The sequence below is a fragment of the Salmo salar genome, chromosome 11, assembly GCF_965601325.2.
Source record: "Salmo salar chromosome 11, fSalSal1, whole genome shotgun sequence".
Lineage (NCBI taxonomy): Eukaryota > Metazoa > Chordata > Actinopteri > Salmoniformes > Salmonidae > Salmo > Salmo salar.
Window position 1 is genome coordinate 49,559,819 of NC_138301.1, and position 23,364 is coordinate 49,583,182.

Sequence of the window (23,364 nt, forward strand, 5' to 3'; positions counted from 1 at the left end):
AATAACACATATGGAATCATGTGGTAACCAAAAAGCTTTAAACAAATCAAAATATATTTTTATATTTAAAATTCTTCAAAGTAGCCACCCTTTGCCTTGATGACAGCTTTGCACACTCTTGGCTGTTCTCTCAACCAGCTTCATGAGGAATGCTTTTCCAACAGAGTTCCCACATATGCTGAGCACTTGTTGGCTGCTTTTCTTTCAATCTGCGTTCCAACTCATCCCTAACCATCTCAGTTGGGTTGAGGTCGTGTGATTGTGGAGGCCAGGTCATCTGATGCAGCACTCCATCACTCTCATTGGTCAAATAGCCCTTACACAGCCTGGGGGTGTGTTTTGGGTCATTGCCCTGTTGAAAAACAAATGATAGTCCCACTAAGCGAAACCAGATGGGATGGCGTTTCGCTACAGAATGCTGTGGTAGCCATGCTGGTTAAGTGTGCCTTGAATTCTAAATAAATCACAGACAGTGTCACCAGCAAAGCACCTCCTCCTCCATGCTTCATGGTGGGAACCACACATGCAGAGATCATCCGTTCACCCACACCAAAAATCTCAAATTTGGACTCATCCAGACCAAAGGACAGATTTCCACCGGTCTAATGTCCATTGCTCGTGTTTCTTGGCCCAAGCAAGTCTCTTCTTCTTTTTGGTGTCCTTTAGTAGTGGTTTCTTAGCAGCAATTTGACCATAAAGGCCTGATTCACACAGTCTCCTCTGAACAGTTGATGTTGAGATGTGTCTGTTACTTGAACTCTGTGAAACATTTTTGGGGGGCTGCAATCTGCAGTGCAGTTAACTCTAATGCATTTATCCTCTGCAGCAGAGGTAACTCTGGGTCTTCCTTTCCTGTGGCGGTCCTCATGAGAGCCAGTTTCATCATAGCGCTTGATGGTTTTTGCGACTGCACTTGAAGAAACTTTCAATGCTCTAGAAATGTTTCGCTTTGACTGACCTTCATGTCTTAAATTAATGATGGACTGTCATTTCTCTTTGCTTATTTGAGCTGTTCTTGCCATAATATGGACTTGCCTTTTACCAAATAGGGCTATCTTCTGAATACCACCCCTAAATCAAATCAAATCAAATGTATTTATATAGCCCTTCTTACATCAGCTGATGTCTCAAAGTGCTGTACAGAAACCCAGCCTAAAACCCCAAACAGCAAACAATGCAGGTGTAGAAGCACGGTGGCTTGGAAAAACTCCCTAGAAAGGCCAAAACCTAGGAAGAAACCTAGAGAGGAACCAGGCTATGAGGGGTGGCCGGTGGAGATTATAACAGAACATGGCCAAGATGTTCAAAAATGACCAGCATGGTCAGATAATAATAATCACAGTACATTTTACATTTTAGTCATTTAGCAGACACTCTTATCCAGAGCAGCTTACAGTAGTGAATGCATACATTTCATACATTTTTATTTTTTTGTACTGGCCCCCCGTGGGAATCAAACCAACAACCCTGGTGTTGCACACACCATGCTCTACCACTGAGCCACAGGGAAGATCAGTAGCTGTCGATGATGCAACAAGTCAGCACCTCAAAAGTAAATGTCAGTTGGCTTTTCATAGCCGATCATTGAGAGTATCTCTACCGCTCCTGCTGTCTCTAGAGAGTTGAAAACAGCAGGTATGGGACAGGTAGTACGTCCGGTGAACAGGTCAGGGTTCCATAGCCGCAGGCAGAATAGTTGAAACTGGAGCAGCAGCACGGCCAGGTGGACTGGGGACAGCAAGGAGTCATCATGCTAGGTTGTCCTGAGGCATGGTCCTAGGGCACAGGTCCTCCAAGAGAGAGAAAGAAAGAAAGAGAGAAAGAAAGAAAGAAAGAAAGAGAGAATTAGCGAGAACATACTTAAATTCACACAGGACACCAGATAAGACAGGAGAAATACTCCAGATATAACAGACTGACCCTAGCCCCCATCCGAGGGGTCAGGAGACTCTGTGGCCCCATCCGATGATACCCCCAGACAGGGCCAAACAGGCAGGATATAACCCCACCCACTTTGCCAAGCACAGCCCCCACACCACTAGAGGGATATCTTCAACCACTAACTTACCATCCTGAGACAAGGCCGAGTATAGCCCACAAAGATCTCCGCCACGGCACAACCCAAGGGGGGACGCCAACCCGGACAGGAAGACCACGTCAGTGACTCAACCCACTCAAGTGACGCACCCCTCCTAGGGACGGCATGGAAGAACACCCTACCTTGTCACAACACAACTGATTGGCTCAATCGCATTAAGAAGGAAAGAAATTCCACAAATTAACTTTTAACAAGGCACACCTGTTAATTGAAATGCATTCCAGGTGACTACCTCATGGAGCTGGTTGAGAGAATACCAAGGTTGTGCAAAGCTGTCATCAAGGCAAAGGGTGTCTACTTTGAAGAATCTCAAGTATAATTTGATTTGTTTAACACTTTTTGTGTTACTACATGATTTTATATGTTATTTCATAATTTTGATGTCTCCACTATCATTCTACAATGTAGAAAATAGTGAAAAAAAGAAAAAAAACCTTGAAAGAGTAGGTGTGTCCAAACTTTTGACTGATACTGTATATATAACTCTACATATATATATATATATATATATATATATATATATATATATATATATATATATATATATATACTGCTCCAAAAAATAAAGGGAACACTAAAATAAAACATCCTAGATCTGAATGAATGAAATAATCTTATTAAATACTTTTTTCTTTACATAGTTGAATGTGCTGACAACAAAATCACACAAAAATAATCAATGGAAATCCAATTTATTAACCTATGGAGGTCTGGATTTAGAGTCACACTCAAAATTAAAGTGGAAAACCACACTACAGACTGATCCAACTTTGATGTAATGTCCTTAAAACAAGTAAAAATGAGGCTCAGTAGTGTGTGGGGCCTCCACGTGCCTGTATGACCTCCCTACAACACCTGGGCATGCTCCTGATGAGGTGGCGGGTGGTCTCCTGAGGGATCTCCTTCCAGACCTGGACTAAAGCATCCGCCAACTCCTGGACAGTCTGTGGTGCAACGTGGCGTTGGTGGATGGAGCGAGACATGATGTCCCAGATGTGCTCAATTGGATTCAGGTCTGGGAAACGGGCAGGCCAGTCCATAGCATCAATGCCTTCCTCTTGCAGGAACTGCTGACACACTCCAGCCACATGAGGTCTAGCATCGTCTTGCATTAGGAGGAACCCAGGGCCAACCGCACCAGCATATGGTCTCACAAGGGGTCTGAGGATCTCATCTCGGTACCTAATGGCAGTCAGGCTACCTCTGGCGAGAACATGGAGGGCTGTGCGGCCCCCCAAAGAAATGCCACCCCACACCATGACTGACCCACCGCCAAACCGGTCATGTTGGAGGATGTTGCAGGCAGCAGAACGTTTTCCACGGCGTCTCCAGACTCTGTCACGTCTGTCACATGTGCTCAGAGTGAACCTGCTTTCACCTGTGAAGAGCACAGGGCGCCAGTGGCGAATTTGCCAATCTTGGTGTTCTCTGGCAAATGCCAAACGTCCTGCACGGTGTTGGGCTGTAAGCACAACCCCCACCTGTGGACGTCGGGCCCTCATACCACCCTCATGGAGTCTGTTTCTGACCGTTTGAGCAGACACATGCACATTTGTGGCCTGCTGGAGGTCATTTTGCAGGGCTCTGGCAGTGCTCCTCCTGCTCCTCCTTGCACAAAGGCGGAGGTAGCGGTCCTGCTGCTGGGTTGTTGCCCTCCTACGGCCTCCTCCACGTCTCCTGATGTACTGGCCTGTCTCCTGGTAGCGCCTCCATGCTCTGGACACTACGCTGACAGACACAGCAAACCTTCTTGCCACAGCTCGCATTGATGTGCCATCCTGGATGAGCTGCACTACCTGAGCCACTTGTGTGGGTTGTAGACTCCGTCTCATGCTACCACTAGAGTGAAAGCACCGCCAGCATTCAAAAGTGACCAAAACATCAGCCAGGAAGCATAGGAACTAAGAAGTGGTCTGTGGTCCCCACCTGCAGAACCACTCCTTTATTGGGGGTGTCTTGCTAATTGCCTATAATTTCCACCTGTTGTCTATTCCATTTGCACAACAGCATGTGAAATTTATTGTCAATCAGTGTTGCTTCCTAAGTGGACAGTTTGATTTCACAGAAGTGTGATTGACTTGGAGTTACATTGTGTTGTTTAAGTGTTCCCTTTATTTTTTTGAGCAGTGTATATATATATATTACAACTGTACATACGTGTAACGATTATGCAGAGAGTCAGGAAGCAAGTTCAGGGAGTGAGTGTTTTAATAAATATAAGAAACAACAAACAGGAAACACAAACAATGCACCGACATGAAAACAGAGTCAATAACACCTGAGGAAAGAACCAAGGGGAGTGACAGATATAGGGAAGATAATCAAGGAGGTGATGGAGTCCAGGTGAGTGTCATGAGGCGATGGTGACAGGTGTGCGGGATAATCAGCAGCCTGATGACCTAGAGGCCAGAGAGGTAGTACACGTGACAGTACTGTATATATAACAACTATACATGTATATAACAATGGTAGACAGTGGAGTTGGGTAAGACACATACATTTCAGACACCAGGCTATATGTGGGTGCTTCAATACATTACATTACACAGTTTATATCAGACACCAGGCTATGTGTGGGTGCTTCAATACATTACATTACACAGTTTAGATCAGACACCAGGCTATGTGTGGGTGCTTCAATACATTACATTACAAAGTTTAGATCAGACACCAGGCTATGTGTGGGTGCTTCAATACATTAAACAGTTCAGATCAGACACCAGGCTATGTGTGGGTGCTACAGTACATTACATTACACAGTTCAGATCAGACACCAGGCTATGTGTGGGTGCTTCAATACATTAAACAGTTCAGATCAGACACCAGGCTATGTGTGGGTGCTTCAATACATTACATTACACAGTTCAGATCAGACACCAGGCTATGTGTGGGTGCTTCAATACATTACACAGTTCAGATCAGACACCCGGCTATGTGTGGGTGCATCAATACATTACATTACACAGTTTAGATCAGACACCAGGCTATGTGTGGGTGCTTCAGTACATTACATTACACAGTTCAGATCAGACACCAGGCTATGTGTGGGTGCTTCAATACATTACATTACACAGTTCAGATCAGACACCAGGCTATGTGTGGGTGCTTCAATACATTACACAGTTCAGATCAGACACCCGGCTATGTGTGGGTGCGTCAATACATTACATTACACAGTTCAGATCAGACACCAGGCTATGTGTGGGTGCTACAATACATTACACAGTTCAGATCAGACACCAGGCTATGTGAGGGGGCTTCAATACATTAAACAGTTCAGATCAGACACCAGGCTATGTGTGGGTGCTTCAATACATTACATTACACAGTTCAGATCAGACACCAGGCTATGTGTGGGTGCTTCAATACATTACATTACACAGTTGAGATCAGACACCAGGCTATGTGTGGGTGATTCAATACATTACATTACACAGTTCAGATCAGACACCAGGCTCTGTGTGGGTGCTTCAATACATTACATTACACAGTTCAGATCAGACACCAGGCTATGTGTGGGTGCTTCAATACATTACATTACACAGTTCAGATCAGACACCAGGCTCTGTGTGGGTGCTTCAATAGATTACATTACACAGTTCACATCAGACACCAGGCTATGTGTGGCTGATTCAATACATTACATTACACAGTTCATATCAGACACCAGGCTATGTGTGGGTGCTTCAATACATTACATTACACAGTTTAGATCAGACACCAGGCTATGTGTGGGTGCTTCAATGCATTAAACAGTTCAGATCAGACACCAGGCTATGTGTGGGTGCTTCAATACATTACACAGTTCAGATCAGACACCAGGCTATGTGTGGGTGCTTCAATACATTAAACAGTTCAGGTCAGACACCAGGCTATGTGTGGGTGCTTCAATACATTACATTACACAGTTCAGATCAGACACCAGGCTATGTGTGGGTGCTTCAATACATTACATTACACAGTATAGATCAGACACCAGGCTATATGTGGGTGCTTCAATACATTACATTACACAGTTCAGATCAGACACCAGGCTATGTGTGGGTGAGTCAATACATTACATTACACAGTTCAGATCAGACACCAGGCTATGTGTGGGTGCTTCAATACATTACATTACACAGTTTAGATCAGACACCAGGCTATGTGTGGGTGCTTCAATACATTACATTACACAGTTTAGATCAGACACCAGGCTATGTGTGGGGGCTTCAATACATTACATTACACAGTTCAGATCAGACACCAGGCTATGTGTGGGTGTTTCAATACATTACACAGTTCAGATCAGACACCCGGCTATGTGTGGGTGCGTCAATACATTACATTACACAGTTCAGATCAGACACCAGGCTATGTGTGGGTGCTTCAATACATTACACAGTTCAGATCAGACACCAGGCTATGTGAGGGGGCTTCAATACATTAAACAGTTCATATCAGACACCAGGCTATGTGTGGGTGCTTCAATACATTACATTACACAGTTCAGATCAGACACCAGGCTATGTGTGGGTGCTTCAATACATTACATTACACAGTATAGATCAGACACCAGGCTATGTGTGGGTGCTTCAATACATTAAACAGTTCAGATCAGACACCAGGCTATGTGTGGGTGCTTCAATATATTACACAGTTCAGATCAGACACCAGGCTATGTGAGGGGGCTTCAATACATTAAACAGTTCAGATCAGACACTAGGCTATGTGTGGGTGCTTCAATACATTACATTACACAGTTCAGATCAGACACCAGGCTATGTGTGGGTGCTTCAATACATTACATTACACAGTATAGATCAGACACCAGGCTATATGTGGGTGCTTCAATACATTACATTACACAGTTCAGATCAGACACCAGGCTATGTGTGGGTGCTTCAATACATTACACAGTTCAGATCAGACACCCGGCTATGTGTGGGTGCGTCAATACATTACATTACACAGTTCAGATCAGACACCAGGCTATGTGTGTGCTTCAATACATTACACAGTTCAGATAAGACACCAGGCTATGTGAGGGGGCTTCAATACATTAAACAGTTCAGATCAGACACCAGGCTATGTGTGGGTGCTTCAATACATTACATTACACAGTTCAGATCAGACACCAGGCTATGTGTGGGTGCTTCAATACATTACACAGTTCAGATCAGACACCAGGCTATGTGTGGGTGCTTCAATACATTACATTACACAGTTTAGATCAGACACCAGGCTATGTGTGGGGGCTTCAATACATTACATTACACAGTTCAGATCAGACACCAGGCTATGTGTGGGTGCTTCAATACATTACACAGTTCAGATCAGACACCCGGCTATGTGTGGGTGCGTCAATACATTACATTACACAGTTCAGATCAGACACCAGGCTATGTGTGGGTGCTTCAATACATTACACAGTTCAGATCAGACACCAGGCTATGAGTGGGTGCTTCAATACATTACACAGTTCAGATCAGACACCAGGCTATGTGTGGGTGCTTCAATACATTACACAGTTCAGATCAGACACCAGGCAATGTGAGGGGGCTTCAATACATTAAACAGTTCAGATCAGACACCAGGCTATGTGTGGGTGCTCCAATACATTACATTACACAGTATAGATCAGACACCAGGCTATATGTGGGTGCTTCAATACATTACATTACACAGTTCAGATCAGACACCAGGCTATGTGTGGGTGCTTCAATACATTACAAAGTTCAGATCAGACACCCGGCTATGTGTGGGTGCGTCAATACATTACATTACACAGTTCAGATCAGACACCAGGCTATGTGTGGGTGCTTCAATACATTACATTACACAGTTTAGATCAGACACCAGGCTATGTGTGGGTGCTTCAATACATTACATTACACAGTTTAGATCAGACACCAGGCTATGTGTGGGGGCTTCAATACATTACATTACACAGTTCAGATCAGACACCAGGCTATGTGTGGGTGCTTCAGTACATTACATTACACAGTTCAGATCAGACACCAGGCTATGTGTGGGTGCTTCAATACATTACATTACACAGTATAGATCAGACACCAGGCTATATGTGGGTTCTTCAATACATTACGTTACACAGTTCAGATCAGACACCAGGCTATGTGTGGGTTCTTCAATACATTACACAGTTCAGTTCAGACACCCGGCTATGTGTGGGGGCTTCAATACATTAAACAGTTCAGATCAGACACCAGGCTATGTGTGGGTGCTTCAATACATTACATTACACAGTTCATATCAGACACCAGGCTATGTGTGGGTGCTTCAATACATTAAACAGTTTAGATCAGACACCAGGCTATGTGTGGGTGCTTCAATACATTACATTACACAGTTCAGATCAGACACCAGGCTATGTGTGGGTGCTTCAATACATTACATTACACAGTTTAGATCAGACACCAGGCTATGTGTGGGTGCTTCAATACATTACATTACACAGTTTAGATCAGACACCAGGCTATGTGTGGGGGCTTCAATACATTACATTACACAGTTCAGATCAGACACCAGGCTATGTGTGGGTGCTTCAGTACATTACATTACACAGTTCAGATCAGACACCAGGCTATGTGTGGTTGCTTCAATACATTACATTACACAGTATAGATCAGACACCAGGCTATATGTGGGTTCTTCAATACATTACGTTACACAGTTCAGATCAGACACCAGGCTATGTGTGGGTGCTTCAATACATTACACAGTTCAGTTCAGACACCCGGCTATGTGTGGGGGCTTCAATACATTAAACAGTTCAGATCAGACACCAGGCTATGTGTGGGTGCTTCAATACATTACATTACACAGTTCAGATCAGAGACCAGGCTATGTGTGGGTGCTTCAATACATTAAACAGTTCAGATCAGACACCAGGCTATGTGTGGGTGCTTCAATACATTACATTACACAGTTCATATCAGACACCAGGCTATGTGTGGGTGCTTCAATACATTAAACAGTTTAGATCAGACACCAGGCTATGTGTGGGTGCTTCAATACATTACATTACACAGTTCAGATCAGACACCAGGCTACGTGTGGGTGCTTCAATACATTACATTACACAGTATAGATCAGACACCAGGCTATATGTGGGTTCTTCAATACATTACATTACACAGTTCAGATCAGACACCAGGCTATGTGTGGGGGCTTCAATACATTACATTACACAGTTCAGATCAGAAACCAGGCTATGTGTGGGTGCTTCAGTACATTACATTACACAGTTCAGATCAGACACCAGGCTATGTGTGGGTGCTTCAATACATTAAACAGTTCAGATCAGACACCAGGCTATGTGTGGGTGCTTCAATACATTACATTACACAGTATAAATCAGACACCAGGCTATATGTGGGTTCTTCAATACATTACGTTACACAGTTCAGATCAGACACCAGGCTATGTGTGGGTGCTTCAATACATTACACAGTTCAGTTCAGACACCCGGCTATGTGTGGGGGTTTCAATACATTAAACAGTTTATATCAGACACCAGGCTATGTGTGGGTGCTTCAATACATTACATTACACAGTTCAGATCAGACACCAGGCTATGTGTGGGTGCTTCAATACATTAAACAGTTCAGATCAGACACCAGGCTATGTGTGGGTGCTTCAATACATTACATTACACAGTTCATATCAGACACCAAGCTATGTGTGGGTGCTTCAATACATTAAACAGTTTAGATCAGACACCAGGCTATGTGTGGGTGCTTCAATACATTACATTACACAGTTCAGATCAGACACCAGGCTACGTGTGGGTGCTTCAATACATTACATTACACAGTATAGATCAGACACCAGGCTATATGTGGGTTCTTCAATACATTACATTTCACAGTTTAGATCAGACACCAGGCTATGTGTGGGTGCTTCAATACATTACACAGTTCAGATCAGACACCCGGCTATGTGTGGGGGCTTCAATACATTAAACAGTTCAGATCAGACACCAGGCTATGTGTGGGTGCTTCAATACATTACATTACACAGTTCAGATCAGACACCAGGCTATGTGTGGGTTCTTCAATACATTACATTACACAGTTCAGATCAGACACCCGGCTATGTGTGGGTGCTTCAATACATTACATTACACAGTTTAGATCAGACACCAGGCTATGTGTTGGTGCTTCAATACATTACATTACACAGTTCAGATCAGACACCAGGCTATGTGTGGGTGCTTCAGTACATTACATTACACAGTTCAGATCAGACACCAGGCTATGTGTGGGTGCTTCAATACATTAAACACTTCAGATCAGACACCAGGCCATATGTGGGTGCTTCAATACATTACACAGTTCAGATTAGACACCAGGCTATGTGTGGGGGCTTCAATACATTAAACAGTTCAGATCAGACACCAGGCTATGTGTGGGTGCTTCAATACATTACACAGTTCAGTTCAGACACCCGGCTATGTGTGGGGGTTTCAATACATTAAACAGTTCAGATCAGACACCAGGCTATGTGTGGGTGCTTCAATACATTACATTACACAGTATAGATCAGACACCAGGCTATATGTGGGTTCTTCAATACATTACATTTCACAGTTTAGATCAGACACCAGGCTATGTGTGGGTGCTTCAATACATTACACAGTTCAGATCAGACACCCGGCTATGTGTGGGGGCTTCAATACATTAAACAGTTCAGATCAGACACCAGGCTATGTGTGGGTGCTTCAATACATTACATTACACAGTTCAGATCAGACACCAGGCTATGTGTGGGTGCTTCAATACATTAAACAGTTCAGATCAGACACCAGGCTATGTGTGGGTGCTTCAATACATTACATTACACAGTTCAGATCAGACACCAGGCTATGTGTGGGTGCTTCAATACATTAAACAGTTCAGATCAGACACCAGGCTATGTGTGGGTGCTTCAATACATTACATTACACAGTTCAGATCAGACACCAGGCTATGTGTGGGTGCTTCAATACATTAAACAGTTCAGATCAGACACCAGGCTATGTGTGGGTGCTTCAATACATTACATTACACAGTTTAGATCAGACACCAGGCTATGTGTGGGTGCTTCAATACATTACATTACACAGTTCAGATCAGACACCAGGCTCTGTGTGGGTTCTTCAATACATTACATTACACTGTTCACATCAGACACCAGGCTATGTGTGGGTGCTTCAATACATTACATTACACAGTTCAGATCAGACACCAGGCTATGTGTGGGTGCTTCAGTACATTACATTACACAGTTCAGATCAGACACCAGGGTATGTGTGGGTGCTTCAATACATTACATTACACAGTTCAGATCAGACACCAGGCTCTGTGTGGGTTCTTCAATACATTACATTACACTGTTCACATCAGACACCAGGCTATGTGTGGGTGCTTCAATACATTACATTACACAGTTTAGATCAGACACCAGGGTATGTGTGGGTGCTTCAATACATTACATTACACAGTTCAGATCAGAAACCAGGCTATGTGTGGGTGCTTCAGTACATTACACAGTTCAGATCAGACACCAGGCTATGTGTGGGTGCTTCAATACATTACATTACACAGTTTAGATCAGACACCAGGCTATGTGTGGGTGCTTCAATACATTACATTACACAGTTCAGATCAGACACCAGGCTCTGTGTGGGTTCTTCAATACATTACATTACACTGTTCACATCAGACACCAGGCTATGTGTGGGTGCTTCAATACATTACATTACACAGTTCAGATCAGACACCAGGCTATGTGTGGGTGCTTCAGTACATTACATTACACAGTTCAGATCAGACACCAGGGTATGTGTGGGTGCTTCAATACATTACATTACACAGTTCAGATCAGACACCAGGCTCTGTGTGGGTTCTTCAATACATTACATTACACTGTTCACATCAGACACCAGGCTATGTGTGGGTGCTTCAATACATTACATTAAACAGTTCAGATCAGACACCAGGGTATGTGTGGGTTCTTCAGTACATTACATTACACAGTTCAGATCACAGTTCATATCAGACACCAGGCTATATGTGGGTGCTTCAATACATTACATTACGCAGTTTAGATCAGACACCAGGCTATGTGTGGGTGCTTCAATACATTACATTACACAGTTTAGGTGGGTCTCATGATGTCTCCACTGGTCTCTTCTCGTGTCCCTTCAGCTGTGGTGAGCGGTGTCCCTCTGGTAGTCATGGCGCCCAGTGTGAGCTGCGTTGCCCGTGTCAGAACGGTGGAAAATGCCATCACGTCACGGGGGAGTGCTCGTGCCCCGCTGGATGGATGGTACGACCTATAAACCACACACAATTACACACTCTTTTATCTACAGCTTTATTCACAGTCCACAGCCTTCTCCCAGACAGCTTTATTCACAGTCCACAGCCTTCTACCAGACAGCTTTATTCACAGTCCACAGCCTTCTCCCAGACAGCTTTATTCACAGTCCACAGCCTTCTACCAGACAGCTTTATTCACAGTCCACAGCCTTCTCCCAGACAGCTTTATTCACAGTCCACAGCCTTCTACCAGACAGCTTTATTCACAGTCCACAGCCTTCTACCAGACAGCTTTATTCACAGTCCACAGCCTTCTCCCAGACAGCTTTATTCACAGTCCACAGCCTTCTACCAGACAGCTTTATTCACAGTCCACAGCCTTCTCCCAGACAGCTTTATTCACAGTCCACAGCCTTCTACCAGACAGCTTTATTCACAGTCCACAGCCTTCTACCAGACAGCTTTATTCACAGTCCACAGCCTTCTCCCAGACAGCTTTATTCACAGTCCACAGCCTTCTCCCAGACAGCTTTATTCACAGTCCACAGCCTTCTCCCAGACAGCTTTATTCACAGTCCACAGCCTTCTCCCAGACAGCTTTATTCACAGTCCACAGCCTTCTCCCAGACAGCTTTATTCACAGTCCACAGCCTTCTCCCAGACAGCTTTATTCACAGTCCACAGCCTTCTCCCAGACAGCTTTATTCACAGTCCACAGCCTTCTACCAGACAGCTTTATTCACAGTCCACAGCCTTCTCCCAGACAGCTTTATTCACAGTCCACAGCCTTCTCCCAGACAGCTTTATTCACAGTCCACAGCCTTCTACCAGACAGCTTTATTCACAGTCCACAGCCTTCTCCCAGACAGCTTTATTCACAAAACAACCTTCTTTTTAACTGAATCTACAGATGTAACCTTATACTGAGTTCCTGTTATTTACTATGTTTCCACTGACACTCTGAATCTGTAAAACATTACTGTACTTACTGTCAAACCACACTAACTCTCTGAATCTATAACACATTACTGAACTTACTGTCAAACCACACTAACTCTCTGAATCTATAAAACATTACTGTACTTACTGTCAAACCACACTAACTCTCTGAATCTATAAAACATTACTGTACTTACTGTCAAACCACACTAACTCTCTGAATCTATAAAACATTACTGTACTTACTGTCAAACCACACTAACTCTCTGAATCTATAAAACATTACTGTACTTACTGTCAAACCACACTAACTCTCTGAATCTATAAAACATTACTGTACTTACTGTCAAACCACACTAACTCTCTGAATCTATAAAACATTACTGTACTTACTGTCAAACCACACTAACTCTCTGAATCTATAAAACATTACTGAACTTACTGTCAAACCACACTAACTCTCTGAATCTATAAAACATTACTGTACTTACTGTCAAACCACATTAACTCTCTGAATCTATACAACATTACTGAACTTACTGTCAAACCACACTAACTCTCTCAATCTATAAAACATTACTGTACTTACTGTCAAACCACACTAACTCTCTCAATCTATAAAACATTACTGAACTTACTGTCAAACCACACTAACTCTCTGAATCTATACAACATTACTGTACTTACTGTCAAACCACACTAACTCCCTGAATCTATAAAACATTACTGAACTTACTGTCAAACCACACTAACTCTCTGAATCTATAAAACATTACTGTACTTACTGTCAAACCACACTAACTCTCTGAATCTATAAAACATTACTGAACTTACTGTCAAACCACACTAACTCTCTGAATCTATAAAACATTACTGTACTTACTGTCAAACCACACTAACTCTCTGAATCTATAAAACATTACTGAACTTACTGTCAAACCACACTAACTCTCTGAATCTATAAAACATTACTGTACTTACTGTCAAACCACATTAACTCTCTGAATCTATACAACATTACTGAACTTACTGTCAAACCACACTAACTCTCAATCTATAAAACATTACTGTACTTACTTTCAAACCACACTAACTCTCTGAATCTATACAACATTACTGTACTTACTGTCAAACCACACTAACTCTCTGAATCTATAAAATATTACTGAACTTACTGTCAAACCACACTAACTCTCTGAATCTATAAAACATTACTGTACTTACTGTCAAACCACACTAACTGTCTGAATCTATAAAGCATTACTGTACTTACTGTCAAACCACACTAACTCTCTGAATCTATAAAACATTACTGTACTTACTGTCAAACCACACTAACTCTCTGAATCTATAAAACATTACTGTACTTACTGTCAAACCACATTAACTCTCTGAATCTATACAACATTACTGAACTTACTGTCAAACCACACTAACTCTCTCAATCTATAAAACATTACTGTACTTACTGTCAAACCACACTAACTCTCTCAATCTATAAAACATTACTGAACTTACTGTCAAACCACACTAACTCTCTGAATCTATACAACATTACTGTACTTACTGTCAAACCACACTAACTCCCTGAATCTATAAAACATTACTGAACTTACTGTCAAACCACACTAACTCTCTGAATCTATAAAACATTACTGTACTTACTGTCAAACCACACTAACTCTCTGAATCTATAAAACATTACTGAACTTACTGTCAAACCACACTAACTCTCTGAATCTATAAAACATTACTGTACTTACTGTCAAACCACACTAACTCTCTGAATCTATAAAACATTACTGAACTTACTGTCAAACCACACTAACTCTCTGAATCTATAAAACATTACTGTACTTACTGTCAAACCACATTAACTCTCTGAATCTATACAACATTACTGAACTTACTGTCAAACCACACTAACTCTCAATCTATAAAACATTACTGTACTTACTTTCAAACCACACTAACTCTCTGAATCTATACAACATTACTGTACTTACTGTCAAACCACACTAACTCTCTGAATCGATAAAACATTACTGAACTTACTGTCAAACCACACTAACTCTCTGAATCTATAAAACATTACTGTACTTACTGTCAAACCACATTAACTCTCTGAATCTATACAACATTATTGTACTTACTGTCAAACCACACTAACTCTCTGAATCTATAAAACATTACTGTACTTACTGTCAAACCACACTAACTCTCTGAATCTATAAAACATTACTGAACTTACTGTCAAACCACACTAACTCTCTGAATCTATAAAACATTACTTTACTTACTGTCAAACCACACTAACTCTCTGAATCTATAAAACATTACTGAACTTACTGTCAAACCACACTAACTCTCTGAATCTATACAACATTACTGTACTTACTGTCAAACCACACTAACTCTCTGAATCTATAAAACATTACTGTACTTACTGTCAAACCACACTAACTCTCTGAATCTATTAAATTATGTTTTCTCAGTGTTCTCAGAAACCACAACATGTACCACAGACTACACAGTCTACAGTGGTAGTGTTCTCAGAAACCACAACATGTACCACAGACTAACATTCTACTGTGGTAGTGTTCTCAGAAACCACAACATGTACCACAGACTAACAGTCTACTGTGGTAGTGTTCTCAGAAACCACAACATGTACCACAGACTAACAGTCTACTGTGGTAGTGTTCTCAGAAACCACAACATGTACCACAGTCTAACAGTCTACTGTGGTAGTGTTCTCAGAAACCACAACATGTACCACAGACTAACAGTCTACTGTGGTAGTGTTCTCAGAAACCACAACATGTACCACAGACTAATAGTCTACTGTGGTAGTGTTCTCAGAAACCACAACATGTACCACAGACTAACAGTCTACTGTGGTAGTGTTCTCAGAAACCACAATATGTACCACAGACTAACAGTCTACTGTGGTAGTGTTCTCAGAAACCACAACATGTACCACAGACTAACAGTCTACTGTGGTAGTGTTCTCAGAAACCACAACATGTACCACAGACTACACAGTCTACTGTGGTAGTGTTCTCAGAAACCACAACATGTACCACAGACTAACAGTCTACTGTGGTAGTGTTCTCAGAAACCCTTTCTAATGATGTTATCAGGAATGTTATAATGGTTTTCCTGAATGATTTTCCAACTGCTGCATGTTGAAAGACATTTAGCTAGTTAACCTTGGATTTCTTCTGACTCCTTGTTGTGTATGTGTATGGTCCTCAGGGCTCGGTGTGTGCACAGCCGTGCCAGTTTGGCACCTACGGCATCAACTGCAGCCAGGAGTGCCCCTGCCGGAACAGAGGTCTGTGTGACCACATCAGTGGGCAGTGCCAATGCACCGCCGGCTACAGCGGAGAGAGGTAGGGCACTGGGCTTGGCAACTTCACCTCAAGAAGTAGGACACTTCATCACAATATGTGCACTGACGAGAGAGAGAGAGAGAGAGAGAGAGAGAGAGAAAGAGAGAGAGAGAGAGAGAGAGAGAGAGAGAGAGAGAGAGAGAGAGAGAGATCTTGATTAATTTGACAGTTTAATTTGACCATTGTACTGGATACAGGACAACGCCATTAAAACCATCTGTAGTGTCCAAAACGTCTTTCAACCTGTCAGTCATTCCCTTGGCAGCAAGAGCCTCTCGGTGGACGCTGCAGTGTACTCAAGTGGCGTCAGGAGCAACTGCTTGCACGCGCATTACCACTCCACCATGTCTTCCTGTCATGGCTTTTGCTTGTTATTTGGCTGAACACTAGATGGTTTCATTTGATTTTTGGCAGTGAAAACGAGGCTACTCAGGCTAGGAAAACATTAACCCAAATGTATAGCCCTGTTGGAAAATCAAAATGGACTGTTTGAAAATGTGAATCACATTTTTATTTGGCGTACCGACGACGGCATTGAGAGAACCTCTGTTTTGGAATAGCCCAACTAGAAGCCAGCTGAGAGAGAGGGAGAGAAGGGGGGAGGGAGGGAGAGAGAGTAAAATGTCTTCATTATTTTTTACCTTTTCTGAGTGTAATATTTACTGTTCATTTTTATTGTTTATTTCACTTTTATTTATTAGAGAGAGAGAGAACCTCCAGCTACAGAGGAGAGATGTAGGGCACTGTGCTTGGCATAGGAAACAGTCAAATAGGACACTTCATCGCTATGTGTGGCCACCCTGAATGGAAGCTTTCACTGTGTAGGCTACATGGGAAGACTTTGGATTGGCGTTCCGTTTAGTTCAACTTCTATTTTCCACACATGAATGTAGATATTTCAACTTGTATTTTCCACACATGAATGTAGATATTTCAACTTGATTTCAAGTGTTTGTCTGGAAATGTCCTCAAGTATCAGCAGGTTCCAATGTATTCCTTTTATTAGTCAACTCATGTCTTAATCTCTTTCTTTCTGCCTCTCTCTCTCTCTCTCTCTCTCTCTCTCTCTCTCTCTATCATCTCTCTCTCTATCCTCTCTCTTTCTCTCTCTCTTTCTCTCTCTATCCTCTCTCTCTCTCTCTCTCTCTCTCTCTCTCGTTCTCTCTCGTTCTCTGTCTATGCAAATACCTTCTCATCCCTATCCATCTCTCTGCTCTTCTCTTGTCCACTTCTGTCTCTCGCGCTCTTTCTCTCTTTCTCTCTCTCCTCTCTCTCTCTCTCCTCTCTCTCTCCTCTTCTCTCTCTCCTCTCTCTCCCCTCTCTCTCTGGAAGACAGATTTATTACCTCTGCTAGACACATTGTCCAGAGGAATACCTCTCTTCCAACCTGTCACACACACACACACACACACACACACACACACACACACACACACACACACACACACACACACACACACACACACACACACACACACACACACACACACACACACACACACACATCCTCTCTCTCTCCCCTCTCCTTCTCCCCCACTCTCTCTCTTTATATTAAATCTGGCCAAATTACAGCCATTCTTTAGACCACAGACAGGTGTATTAGCCTGCGAGGAATCATTTCAGATTGACTTCTCTCACCATCCCTCCCATCTCCCTCCCTCCCTCTCTCCTTCCATCTCCCTCCCTCCCTCTATTCCAATGCGTTGCTAGATGAGGACCATGGGAAGTCTCTGTGATATAACCATGATACCCAACCAGCCAGATTATTTAATTGAGCGATTCATCTCAGTTTTAATGGCTGTGTTGTAGATGTGTTGTAATCACGCCAGAGGATTGTATATTTCACTTTGGCTACGACCCAATTGGCAAACTATTCTTTATGTAGTGCACTGCACTTGACCAGGCAAAAGTAGGGCACTAGGGCCCTAATCAAAAACAGTGCACTATATAGGGAATATGGTGTGGTTTTGGGACGCAGTCAAAGTGAAATACTGGGGAGGTGTACTTTATGTTCCTCCCACCTCCCCCTCATCATTACTATTCTGTACGTAGAGAGAGTCAACCCCCCTCATCATTACTATTCTGTACGTAGAGAGAGTCAACCCCCCTCATCATTACTATTCTGTACGTAGAGAGAGTCAACCCCCCTCATCATTACTATTCTGTACGTAGAGAGAGTCAACCCCCCTCATCATTACTATTCTGTACGTAGAGAGAGAGTCAACCCCCCTCATCATTACTATTCTGTACGTAGAGAGAGTCAACCCCCCTCATCATTACTATTCTGTACGTAGAGAGAGTCAACCCCCCTCATCATTACTATTCTGTATGTAGAGAGTCAACCCCCCTCATTACTATTCTGTACGTAGAGAGAGTCATACCCCCTCATCATTACTATTCTGTATGTAGAGAGAGTCAACCCCCCTCATCATTACTATTCTGTATGTAGAGAGAGTCAACCCCCCTCATCATTACTATTCTGTACGTAGAGAGAGTCAACCCCCCTCATCATTACTGTTCTGTATGTAGAGAGAGTCAACCCCCCTCATCATTACTATTCTGTACGTAGAGAGAGAGTCAACCCCCCTCATCATTACTATTCTGTACGTAGAGAGTGTCAACCCCCCTCATCATTACTATTCTGTACGTAGAGAGAGTCAACCCCCCTCATCATTACTATTCTGTATGTAGAGAGAGTCAACCCCCCTCATCATTACTATTCTGTACGTAGAGAGAGTCAACCCCCCTCATCATTACTATTCTGTACGTAGAGAGAGAGTCAACCCCCCTCATCATTACTATTCTGTACGTAGAGAGAGAGTCAACACCCCTCATCATTACTATTCTGTATGTAGAGAGAGTCAACCCCCCTCATCATTACTATTCTGTATGTAGAGAGAGTCAACCCCCCTCATCATTACTATTCTGTATGTAGAGAGAGTCAACCCCCCTCATCATTACTATTCTGTATGTAGAGAGAGTCAACCCCCCTCATCATTACTATTCTGTATGTAGAGAGAGTCAACCCCCCTCATCATTACTATTCTGTATGTAGAGAGAGTCAACCCCCCTCATCATTACTATTCTGTATGTAGAGAGAGTCAACCCCCCTCATCATTACTATTCTGTACGTAGAAAGAAAGTCAACCCCCTCATCATTACTATGCTGTACGTTGAGAGAGTCAACCCCCCCCCCATCATTACTATTCTGTACGTAGAGAGAGAGTCACCCCCCCTCATCATTACTATTCTGTACGTAGAGAGAGTCAACCCCCTCATCATTACTATTCTGTACGTAGAGAGAGAGTCAACCCCCCTCATCATTACTATTCTGTATGTAGAGAGAGTCAACCCCCCTCATCATTACTATTCTGTACGTAGAGAGAGTCAACCCCCCTCATCATTACTTTTCTGTACGTAGAGAGAGAGTCAACCCCCCTCATCATTACTATTCTGTACGTAGAGAGAGAGTCAACCCCCCTCATCATTACTATTCTGTATGTAGAGAGAGTCACCCCCCCTCATCATTACTATTCCGTACGTAGAGAGAGAGTCAACCCCCTCATCATTACTATTCTGTACGTAGAGAGAGTCAACCCCCCTCATCATTACTATTCTGTATGTAGAGAGAGTCAACCCCCTCATCATTACTATTCTGTAAGTAGAGAGAGTCAACCCCCCTCATCATTACTATTCTGTATGTAGAGAGAGTCAACCCCCCTCATCATTACTATTCTGTATGTAGAGAGAGTCAACCCCCCTCATCATTACTATTCTGTATGTAGAGAGAGTCAACCCCCCTCATCATTACTATTCTGTATGTAGAGAGAGTCAACCCCCCTCATCATTACTATTCTGTACGTAGAGAGAAAGTCAACCCCCCTCACTATTACTATTCTGTATGTAGAGAGAGTCAACCCCCCTCATCATTACTATTCTGTATGTAGAGAGAGTCAACCCCCCTCATCATTACTATTCTGTACGTAGAGAGAGTCAACCCCCCTCACTATTACTATTCTGTACGTAGAGAGAGAGTCAACCCCCCTCATCATTACTATTCTGTACATAGATAGAGAGTCAACCCACCTCATCATTACAATTCTGTATGTAGAGAGAGTCAACCCCCCTCATCATTACTATTCTGTACGTAGAGAGAGTCATACCCCCTCATCATTACTATTCTGTATGTAGAGAGAGTCAACCCCCCTCATCATTACTATTCTGTACGTAGAGAGAGTCAACCCCCCTCATCATTACTATTCTGTACGTAGAGAGAGTCAACCCCCCTCATCATTACTATTCTGTATGTAGAGAGAGTCAACCCCCTCATCATTACTATTCTGTACGTAGAGAGAGTAAACCCCCCTCATCATTACTATTCTGTACATAGAGAGAGTCAACCCCCCTAATCATTACTATTCTGTACGTAGAGAGAGAGAGTCAACCCCCCTCATCATTACTATTCTGTACGTAGAGAGAGAGAGTCAACCCCCCTCATCATTACTATTCTGTACGTAGAGAGAGTCAACCCCCCTCACTATTACTATTCTGTACGTAGAGAGAGAGTCAACCCCCCTCATCATTACTATTCTGTACATATAGAGAGAGTCTACCCCCCTCATTATTACTATTCTGTATGTAGAGAGAGTCAACCCCTCTCATCATTACTATTCTGTACGTAGAGAGAGTCAACCCCCCTCATTATTACTATTCTGTATGTAGAGAGAGTCAACCCCCCTCATCATTACTATTCTGTATGTAGAGAGTGTCAACCCCCCTCATCATTACTATTCTGTACGTAGAGAGAAAGTCAACCCCCTCTCATCATTACTATTCTGTACGTAGAGAGAGTCAACCCCCCTCATCATTACTATTCTGTACGTAGAGAGAGAGTCAACCCCCCTCATCATTACTATTCTGTACGTAGAGAGAGTCAACCCCCCTCATCATTTCTATTCTGTATGTAGAGAGAGTCAACCCCCCTCATCATTACTATTCTGTATGTAGAGAGAGTCAACCCCCCTCATCATTACTATTCTGTACGTAGAGAGAGAGTCAACCCCCCTCATCATTACTATTCTGTACGTAGAGAGAGTCAACCCCCCTCATCATTACTATTCTGTACATAGAGAGAGTCAACCCCCCTCATCATTACTATTCTGTACGTAGAGAGAGTCAACCCCCCTCATCATTACTATTCTGTATGTAGAGAGAGCGTCAACCCCCCTCATCATTACTATTCTGTATGTAGAGAGAGTCAACCCCCCTCATCATTACTATTCTGTACGTAGAGAGAGTCAACCCCCCTCATCATTACTATTCTGTATGTAGAGAGAGTCAAACCCCCTCATCATTACTATTCTGTATATAGAGAGAGTCAACCCCCCTCATCATTACTATTCTGTACGTAGAGAGAGAGAGTCAACCCCCCTCATCATTACTATTCTGGATATAGAGAGAGTCAACCCCCCTCATCATTACTATTCTGTACGTAGAGAGAGTCAACCCCCCTCACTATTACTATTCTGTATGTAGAGAGAGAGAGTCAACCCCCCTCATCATTACTATTCTGGATATTGAGAGAGTCAACCCCCCTCATCATTACTATTCTGTACGTAGAGAGAGAGAGTCAACCCCCCTCATCATTACTATTCTGGATATAGAGAGAGTCAACCCCCCTCATCATTACTATTCTGTATGTAGAGAGAGTCAACCCCCCTCATCATTACTATTCTGTATGTAGAGAGAGTCAACCCCCCTCATCATTACTATTCTGTATGTAGAGAGAGTCAACCCCCCTCATCATTACTATTCTGTACGTAGAGAGAGTCAACCCCCCTCATCATTACTATTCTGTATGTAGAGAGAGTCAACCCCCTCATCATTACTATTCTGTACGTAGAGAGAGTAAACCCGCCTCATCATTACTATTCTGTACATAGAGAGAGTCAACCCCCCTCATCATTACTATTCTGTACGTAGAGAGAAAGTCAACCCCCCCTCATCATTACTATTCTGTACGTAGAGAGAGTCAACCCCCCTCATCATTACTATTCTGTACGTAGAGAGAGAGTCAACCCCCCTCATCATTACTATTCTGTATGTAGAGAGTGTCAACCCCCCTCATCATTACTATTCTGTACGTAAAGAGAGAGTCAACCCCCCTCATCATTACTATTCTGTACGTAGAGAGAGTCAACCCCCCTCATCACTACTATTCTGTACGTAGAGAGAGTCAACTCCCCTCATCATTACTATTCTGTACGTAGAGAGAGACAACCCCCCTCATCATTACTATTCTGTACGTAGAGAGAGTCAACCCCCCTCATCATTACTATTCTGTACGTAGAGAGAGAGTCAACCCCCCTCATCATTACTATTCTGTACGTAGAGAGAGTCAACCCCCCTCATCATTACTATTCTGTATGTAGAGAGAGTCAACCCCCCTCATCATTACTATTCTGTATGTAGAGAGAGTCAACCCCCCTCATCATTACTATTCTATATGTAGAGAGAGTCAACCCCCCTCATCATTACTATTCTGTATGTAGAGAGAGTCAACCCCCCTCATCATTACTATTCTGTACGTAGAGAGAAAGTCAACCCCCCTCACTATTACTATTCTGTA

At 42.8% G+C, this 23,364-nt stretch overlaps 1 protein-coding gene across 1 annotated transcript in view; it reads left to right on the plus strand.

The window, feature by feature from the left end:
• Positions 1 to 23,364, plus strand: part of LOC106592139 (multiple epidermal growth factor-like domains protein 10) — a 665,433-nt gene that overhangs the window by 79,336 nt on the left and 562,733 nt on the right. Inside the window, exons 4-5 of the mRNA XM_082958003.1 lie at positions 12,289 to 12,409; positions 16,600 to 16,736. Of these exons, the coding sequence (XP_082814129.1) occupies positions 12,289 to 12,409; positions 16,600 to 16,736 (258 nt within the window). The remainder of the gene's footprint in view (positions 1 to 12,288; positions 12,410 to 16,599; positions 16,737 to 23,364) is intronic.